This window comes from Euleptes europaea, chromosome 10, assembly GCF_029931775.1.
Source record: "Euleptes europaea isolate rEulEur1 chromosome 10, rEulEur1.hap1, whole genome shotgun sequence".
Classification (NCBI taxonomy): Eukaryota; Metazoa; Chordata; class Lepidosauria; order Squamata; family Sphaerodactylidae; genus Euleptes; species Euleptes europaea.
This window is the reverse complement of record NC_079321.1, coordinates 753,360-762,745: the sequence shown is the minus strand read 5'-3', so window position 1 is coordinate 762,745 and position 9,386 is coordinate 753,360. Positions and strand designations below refer to the sequence as shown.

General features: G+C 55.9%; 1 protein-coding gene across 1 annotated transcript; it reads right to left on the bottom strand.

Moving 5' to 3' along the window:
• LAMP5 (lysosomal associated membrane protein family member 5) lies at positions 1-9,386 on the bottom strand. Its single transcript, XM_056856789.1, has 9 exons — positions 9,328-9,386; positions 8,905-9,037; positions 8,266-8,347; positions 7,824-8,006; positions 7,396-7,568; positions 6,746-6,877; positions 6,422-6,527; positions 2,987-3,175; positions 1-182 (listed from the first exon to the last, which is right to left on the bottom strand). Exons 1-9 carry the CDS (start codon positions 9,384-9,386, stop codon positions 1-3), a joined length of 1,239 nt encoding a protein of 412 aa, XP_056712767.1.

The following is a 9,386-nucleotide window of genomic DNA, read 5'->3' as shown; positions in this document are numbered from 1 at the left end:
CTATCCCATGTGCTTATACTCGGATCTGTCTCGTGGGATGTGAACTTGACTACCAGCAGTCATTTTGAGATGGAGATGGTAGATCCCGAGAATTATCACAATAATTAGTCCCAAAATCAGTCCCAGAACAAGCGGGAGAGTTTCTTCTAATTGTTCCCTTTGGTCCACGGGACATTTATGTTCTGCAATACAGAGGGGAGAGAGAGAAGGAGAAAGAGATTTAGTTATGACAAACAACAGTCTTTGAAGCAAACGATGACATCCCAGCCGCTACCAAAAACCCCAAATCTAGGTGTGTGACAAGGTTAGGAGGAAAACTCTGAGAATATTGAATTATGGATCTTCCATCATTATCCCAATCAACTTAGAAGTCCTGAAAATGAGATATTCAGGACAGAAGCTTTCAGGATTGTTCAAAAACAATTTCACCACAAGAAAGGTATAATGTTGCTGCAACCCCGCTCCCCCCCCCCCAAGTTAGTTTGGGGTTTAGGCAGATTCATAGAGGATAACTCCATCTATAGCTACAATAGCACAAAGCCACATTGGTCTGGAATAGCAGAGCAAGATTTGAGTCCATTAATACCTAAGAGACCAAAGGGCTACTGGACTGGCACCTTACTACAGCTCCTATATCGACTGAAGGGCACAGGCCCCATCTGAACGCCAGTAGGAAGAGGCAACTTCAGGGGACGGCCTTGGCCTCTGTGCCCTGTTTTCTGGTCCTCCACAGCAACTGGTTGGCCACTGTGTGAAAAAGGACGGTGCATTAGATGGGCCACTGGACTGATCTAGCACGGCTCTTCGTAAATGCTAAGAAGAAGAGCTGGTTTTTGTATGCCAACTTTATCTACCACTTAAGCATCAAACCACTTAAGAATCAAACCAGCTTACAATCACCTTCCCTTCCCCTCCCCACAACAGACACCCTATGAGGTAGGTGAGGCTGAGAGAGTGTGACTAGCCCAAGGTCACCCAGCTGGCTTCATGTGTATGAGTGGGGAAACCAACCGGGTTCACCAGATTAGCCTCCACCGCTCATGTGGAGGAGAGAGGAATCAAACCCGGTTCTCCAGATCAGACTCCACCGCTCCAACCCACCTCTCTTAACCACAACACCACACTGAAGTCCTGAAGTCATTGGGACAGAATAGGAAATGGGAACACCCTCTGTGCACAGAAACACCCGTCAGGATAGTCCTAAACAGGCTATCTGCTAACTGTTCTGGTTGGAAAGGACCCCGTGTCAGATTAGCGTCTCTCACTCCTTCATTGCCCAGCCCATTTTGCCTTTACCTCCTGCAACAGTGGAAAGCAGACCGCATAATTTCTGAAGATTATTTTAGCAATCATATTTACCATATTACATCCATTAAAGAATAAAGATTATTTGGTTCAGGCCTTGAGTAATTTCTGAACAATGCAGATCCTTAGTTGACTCTTGAGATGGCCAAACAGACGGGCCTCACTTTTGTGTCCCAGTTTGCTAAAAAAATTCCTTCTTGGAAGAAGATACAGAACCCGACTGCTTACAAGTCCAGAGGGAATGTTTTAACACTACTGATGAGACTACATCACCGTTCTCCACCTTTCTCCACATAACTGATAGATTGTCCTAGGAATGCACAGACTGGCCAAGTTTCAATTTGAGTCATTAATATTCAAGGAACCCCATTCCATCCCTACATGAGTCCTTTTTCCAAAAAAAAATCTAAATCGGGATTATATTCTGCATCTGCTTCTAACTAAATACTAACTTCATAAGAACAAAAGAACCTAAGAAAAACCCTCCTGGATCAGACCAAGAAGGCCCATCAAGTCCAGGAATCTGTTCACACGGTGGCCAACTAGGTGCCTCTAGGAAGCTCACAAACAAGACGACTGCAGCAGCATTTATCCTGCCTGTGTTCCACAGCACCTCATATAATAGGCCTGCTCCTCTGATCCTGGAGTGAATAGGTATGCATCATGACCAGTATTCATTTTGACTAGTAGCCATGGATAACCCTCTCCTCCATGAACATGTCCACTCCCCTCATAAAGCCAAGTTGGCAGCCATCACCAAATCCTGGGGCAGGGAGTTCCACAACTGCTTCCAATTTAATAGCACAAGTCATCGACCACTTCCTTTTCAGGCCTGTCTAAACTGCTGTCTGGGAAGCAGATAGTTCTGAAAGCAAATTAATTCCAAAAAATCACAATGCTCTTGTTTGTACATTCCTGATCATCCTTTTAATAAATCACTTGAAGTATATTCTGGTATGTTCTTGATTTTAAAAGACTTCAATCTGAATGCAGGACTTTGGGCCAAGTTGGCTACTGAAGTAACTTGCTTTGAGACTCATCTTGTGAGCATGCAACCTTACAGGGTTGGTTTCTTGTTTATACCTGGGAAGGTCTGGTGGCTCGGTCCCTTGGTCTCTGGCTGACGGGGTAGTAAAAGATGGAAGCGATATCTTGAGGTGTGTGGATTGACGCTTCAGCTTTTTGTTTTCCCCTTGCCCAAACCCCTATCCCTATATCCAAGGCATCCATCGACCGGCCTGATGACAGGGGTCCTGAAAACAGGGTCTCCAGAGGGACTCAGGATTCTGTCAGAAGTAGGGATGCTATCCTCCAGGTGAGACCTGGGGATCCCCCAGAATTACAGCTCCTCTCCAGATTACAGAGATCAGTTCCCCTGCAGAAAATTGATGCTTTGGAGGATGAACTCTGTAGCATAGTACCCCACTGAGGTCCCTGTCCTCCCCAGGCTCCACCCCCAAATCTAGAGGAGTTCCCCAACCTGGATCTGGCAACCCAAAGCCCCGCCCCCCTGTCTGAGACTGTACTTGAGATAGCTTGAGGGTACTTTTTTTAAAAGCTGGACCGCATTCCTTCTCTGTCCCGTCTTTCTACTGAAGTCTCTTCCTGTCCTGTTCGACATCTGCCGCCTTCTCTTTCCAGATTGTGCCCAAATGGCGGCTGGCGCCCCTCACACACTTACCTTCACCGTATTCAAAATCGGAGCTGATATCGAAGGGCTGGAGGCGGACCTCGGAGAGCAGGAGGACGACCAGTTTTTGGTGGTCGCTGGAAGTCAGGGTGATTGTCTGTTGAGCCTGGCATTCGTAGGCCTTCCCAGCAGGGGTGACCAAGGCGGAAAGGTGGTGGCTGGTGGCGGTGTGCTTGCCAGCTACCAAGAGAACAGAAACGGCCCTGAATGGGAATCCCTCCAGAAGCCTGAGAGCTACCACAGTTCCTGGTGTTTTGAGAAAATAGCTGTATCACACGCACATAAGAGCAACCGTGCTGGAGCAGACCGGTGGTCCAGCTAATCCATCAGCCTGTTTCCACCAGTGGCTAGGTGGATGTCACAGAAAAGCTGGCTAGCAAAAGCCCCTCCCCCTTGCTGACTCTTCCCCAGCATCTGACAAACCAGAGGCCCCGTTCAGCTCTGGTAGCCAGTGATAGTTCTGCATGTGTGTAAAGTGCCATCAAATCGCAGCAGCAGCAGCAGCAGCAGCAGCAGAAGCAGCAGGAAGAAGAAGAAGAAGAAGAAGAAGAAGAAGAAGAAGGAGAAGGAGAAGGAGAAGGAGAAGGAGAAGGAGAAGGAGAAGGAGAAGGAGAAGGAGAAGGAGAAGGAGAAGGAGAAGGAGAAGGAGGAGGAGGAGGAGGAGGAGGAGGAGGAGGAGGAGGAGGAGGAGGAGGTTTTTATACCTCGCTTTTCTCTCCTGACAACAGGCACCTTGTGAGGTACATAAGAACATAAGAAAGGCCCTGCTGGATCAGACCAAGGCCCATCAAGTCCAGCAGTCTGTTCACCCAGTGGCCAACCAGGTGCCTCCAGGAAGCCCCCAAACAAGACGGCTGCAGCAGTACCATCCTGCCTGTGTTCCACAGCACCTCGAACAACTCTTACTGTAAGAATTGTTTTCTTAAAATCCAGCCAGTACCTTTCTGCCTGCAATTTAAACCCATTATTGCGAGTCCTGTCCTCTGCTGCCAACAGGAACAGCTCTCTCCCCTCCTCTAAGTGACAGCCCTTCAAACACTTAAAGAGAGCGATCTTCTCAACCATCACCACATCCTGGGGCAGGGAGTTCCACAATTTAACGATGCGTTGTGTGAAAAAAGCCCTTCCTTTTATCTGTTTTGAATCTGTCACCCTTCAGCTTCAATAGATGACCTCGTGTTCTAGTATTATGGGAGAGGGAGAAAAAGTGCTTGTCCAGCCTCTGCTTAAAGACTGCCAGTGAGGAGGAGCTCACCACCTCCCTGGGTAGCTGATTCCACTGTTGAACAACTCTTACTGTAAAATATGTTTCTAATATCCAGCCGGTACCTTTCAACCCACAATTTCAACCCATTATTGGGAGTCCTCTCCTCTGCTGCCAACAGGCGCAGCTCCCTGCCCTCATCTAAGTGACAGCCCTTCAAATACTTCAAGAGAGCAAGACAAGTCTCCCCCATCCTATAATTATGAATTTGATTTTTCCTACCTAAATGCAGAACTGTACATTTATCTCTGTTGAAGCTCCCAGCGAGCTTCATAGCAGAGCCTCAAGGACACCATGCAGGGCGGGCCAGGCTGAGATTTGCTCATGTTAAGTATCATCACCACATCTGGATTTGAACCTGGGACTCCTATGCACAAGCTCAAGGCTGTAGGCACATAGATCACGGCAGCTTTCATATCGGGAGAACGGCAACAAATTATAGCCGGCAGTAAACGTGGACTTGCAGGATGAAGACCTACAGCGCGAAACACAAAGCTCCGAAATATCTGTACGTGTGCAGAATCACAAGTCAGCCAATGCACCACCGAACTCTGCAGGGCTGTTCATGTGACCAAAGCACACCCAGAAGCCGTAGTAAGTAGGGATGCGGCCCAGGTGCGAAACCCCCGACAGGTTGGAAAGCGGCTGAAATAAATGGCTTCTAAGCACCGAACTGTGCTGCTACGGACCATTAAGTGTCTCGTCTCTGAACTGACCCCCACCCACCCCACCCCCAGCCTTTCTAATGAGGGACAAGCATTTTTAGAAACAAGAATGTGTCTCCTGCACAGTGATACAATTACTGTTTATTTAACATTTCTTCATTTTATTCAATGTATATCCTGCTCTCTTTCCAGCCAGGCCAGGCTCAGAACAGCTGACAATCATGATTAAAGCAGTCCATAAAATTCACTCCACCACCACACAACAATTTAACATAACCTTTTGACAGTATTAATGGGGGGAACCTGGTCCTTTTGCTGCCTGTTTTGCCCTTTTTGAGAGTTGGTTTTGCAGCCTAGATGGGAGTTTATAGGGGTTGCTATGATTCACTTTTTCCCTATGTATTTTATGATGTTTTGATGTGATCATTATTAGTTAAATAAATAAATTTAAAAGAGAAAAAAAAACAATTTAACATAACCTATTGACCGACCCATACAGGTGAAATGGATGCCTTTCAAGCCCTTCTACAGACAAGATGTTTTCCCCACCCACACAAGCACACACTGGGGGCACATCCGGAAAACGGCCCCCGCGCTTCTTTCACAGGGAAACAACGTTCTCCCCAATGTCTACTTAGAAGAGAAATAACTAAAAAGCAGGTTTAAACAATTCATTGTTAGAACCCCCTTACCGAAGAGAGGCGAGGGCCTAAGAAACAATGGGATGTGATTTTTGTGTGAGTCAGTGTGACAAGAAAGAAAGAAAGAAAGAAAGAAAGAAAGAAAGAAAGAAAGAAAGAAAGAAAGAAAGAAAGAAAGAAAGAAAGAACTGGGAAAGGAAAGAAAAGGAAGGAACTGGGGATGAAAGGAAGGAAGGAAGGAAGGAAGGAAGGAAGGAAGGAAGGAAGGAAGGAAGGAAGGAAGGAAGGAAGGAAGGAAGGAAGGAAGGAAGAACGGACTCTGTCCCTGGTGCTGCCACCCCAGTGGGCATTGTGAACATCTCCAAAGAAGGAGGGAAATGGAAGGGCATGGGGAAAAGGGTCGTTCCTGTTTTCCCTTTCAAAAATAGGAGCACGGGGCAAGCTCAGACGGTTCTGTTTCAGGAGGGTGGTTTTCTCCCCCCCCCCAGCCCCCCTGGAGAAGGGGGGAAGGGTCTGGCCCTGGTTGCCCTCCAGAGCGTGTTCCCAAGGCCTGCTGGAGCAAAAGCGCCTCAAGCGGGCCGGAGCCCCGCAAGGTGGGGGGGGGGACCTGGACGGGGCGGGGGCTCCGAGAGATGGCGGGGAGCCCCCGTGGCACCCCCCCCCCGCCGCCCAGGCTCGGCAGGGGAAGGGTGGCCTGGAGCGGGAGCGGCAGCCGCGCCGCGCCGCTGGCCTCCGGCCGGGGCGGGGGGAGCGGCCAGGGGCGGCCGTCGGGGCCGGAGCGGCGGCGGGCTGGGATGTGGCCCCGCCGGCCGAGGGGGGTGGGTGGGTGTGGGTGGGTGTGGGTGTGCCCACTCACGGTTGACGGGGTCCTTGAAGTAGGCGGGCGTGGCGCTGTCGTAGTCGAACTGGACGCCGCTCAGCTTCCACCAGCCCTCCGCGCCGCGGCTCGTGTTGCGCCCCTCCTGCCACGAGAGGCGGCCGGACGGCCCGTCAGGGGAGCGGGCCGGGCACGAAGGGGGGCAGGCAGGCAGGCAGGCAGGGGGCGCCCGCCCCGACCGAAGGGGTCCGGCGCGCGGCGGAGGGGGGGCTGCAGCCGCCCCCGCCCGCCGGCCGGCCGGGAGAGGAGGTGGGCTCCTGGCCTCCGCCCCCCCCCCAGTCACCCCCCCACCCCCGGGCTCACCTTGGCGAAGGAGAGGCGCAGGCTGAAGGCTTGGCGGGCCCAGGCGATCTGCAGCTCGGCCTGTCGGGGCCCGCAGCGACCCTCCTCCGCCGCCCCCCGCGACAGCGGGATCGACGCCTGCTCCGTCACCAGCTGCAGGGAGGCCGGAGGGAGACACACAGAGAGGGGGGGCGAGCGTCCTGCCCAGGGGCCCGGCCCCTCCGTCCGAGGCTGCCCAGCTCCCCACGCCCCTCTGGCCCCGAAAGGAAGCCCCGCTGGCCGGGCGGGGGGGGGGGCAGGAGGGCCGCCCCTCCTCCCCAGGCGCCCCCAGGCAGCCCTCACGCCTCCCCGCCCGCCGCCCGCCCGCCCGCCCCAGTCTCCCTTCTCGGCCGAGACCCCCTCCCGTCCCGTCCCGTCAAGCCAAGTGTGCCCAGCGGAAGGCCGGCGGTGGGGGGGGGGGGTTGTGGGCGATGCATTGCCTTAGTAACACTTAGCGGAGAATGGGGGGGGGCAACACGAGGGGTCTGAAGGTGCCGCCGCCGTCGGGGCTGGACGTGGCGGTCCACCGCGGGGCAATCGTGCGGCCAGCGGCTCCGCTCGTCCGTTTCCCAGTGGGGTGCCCGGCCCGCCCGCCCGCCCGCCCCCCGCGGCGCCCCGTCCGCTTGGCTTACGTCGACGAAGTTGCTGGCCCACACGTCGTAGGGGACGAGGAAGCGGGCGGCGAACTCGGCCATGAGGCAGGTGGTCTCGTTCTCGCGCACGGCGAAGATGACCTTCTCCGGGTTGGCCGACAGGCCCGACAGGTTCTCCACCTCCTGCTCCGCCGACGGGCCCCGCACGACGCCTGGGGGGGGGGGGAGAGAGACGGGCCGGGGGGCTGGAAAGGCGCCGCCGCCGCCCCGGCAGCCCCCGGCCCCGGCGGAGAAAAGAGGGTCCCCGAGGGGGGTCTTTCCCGGCTGTCCTGCCCGCCCCACCCCGGGCCTGCGAGGATCTGCCCGAGGGAGACCCGCGAGGTTCCGCCGCAGGCGCCCCACGGGGAGGCCAGACCCCCGCCCCCTCCCCCCGGCTTCCGACGGGCTGCGGGGCAGGGTCTACTCACCCAGGAGGAGGAGGAGGGGGAGCAGGGCGGGGCGGGCCGGCTGCCGGGGGGGCTCCATGGGGGGAGGCGGCGGCGGCGGCGGCGGCGGGCCTCTCCGCCAAGCAAGGGCGCCGTCCAGGGGCGGCCGGTCCAGCGGCGGGGCGGCAGCAGGGCGCAGCCGGCGGCGGGCTCGGGGCGGCCGCACTGGAGACGGGCGGGAGGGCGGGCGGGAGGGCGGGCGGCGGCAAGGGGGGCCCGCCCCCTCCCTCCCTCCCTCCCTCCCTCCGCCTTCCGTGGGCGGCGGCGCTCGGCCCTCCCTCGCTCCTCCCGAGGAGGCTGCCCAACGGCGGCACCCTCTGCCCGCGCCCCCCAGCCCGCTTCAGAGGGGGGCTCCAAGGAACCCTCGCGGCGCCCTCCGGGAGCGCTGGGTGGGTGGTCCCCCCCCTCCCCTCCCCTACCCAGCCCCTCTCATCCTCCGGCCCGACGAGCCGGCTAGACAGCGAGCCGGGGAGCAGAGCACACTCGCCCACGCAGCCCGTGAAGATCTGCGAAAGGAGGAAAAGCCCAACAATGGCAGGAACCCACATGCGCCGGGACCGCCGCTCCCCCGTGAATACCCCCCCCAACGAAAGACCTCCCCAGGGACACCCACAGAAACACCCCCTTACAAGCACACACCCGGCCCCCCACAATCCAGGGGCAGCTGGAATCCTCTTGACCGCCTTGAAGTCCGTATGTCCTGATACATACGTGAAGCTGGGTACGCGGGCTGGACTGCAGGCTTCAGTATTAGAAACCCCCCTCCAGATTCACGCGGATCTCCTCGGCAATAAACACGCCCCGCGCGTCCCTGAACGGCAGCCCCGTCCCGATCAGAGGTCACTTTCCCATTTATTTCCATGGGAGGACGACGATGTAATGAAATAGCCCCAAGCCCCCCTCTTCATTGATCGACCACCTCCTTTTGCGCTGGCTTACGGGGCCCGACGGCACCTTTTCCTATTCTGTAATCCAACTTGTCCGTGAGAAAAGTTGGCTATGAATAAAGGCCATAAATAACAATAAATGAAATAAATGCCGCCACCAAAGATGGCTAAGTTACGGAGACATAAGGGCAAAGGGCCCGGGGCGGCGGGGGGGGGGACAGAAAGGCGTGGGGGGACAGAGGTCTTTGCAAAGGCCAGCTCTGCGGGGCGGCTCTTCCCGGTTCGACGGGGCTTTCGTTTGTCTTCAGCCTGGGGGCCACAGCAGGAGACAAAACGAGAAGGAGCGCAGCGCCGCCTCTCCTCGGGCCTCTGGCCCCTCGCAAGAAAAGAAAGCTCACGGGCCCGGGGGCCTGGGTCGCCCGCCTCTAGGGCAAAAGGGGGTCGCTCCGTTTCCCACACGGCTCTCACATGAAACACCGCAGTGCTTTAGGTACGGTGCGACAACATCAGGGCAACCCGGCGATGGAGCACCCCCTGCAACCCATCCGGATGGGAGAGCATCTATTTCAGCTCAACCAGGACACTTTGGATCGGGGTACCGTGCGCCTGGCACAATGAACCGCAAAATGTACTCCATGTACATGTTTTGCCCCCGCAT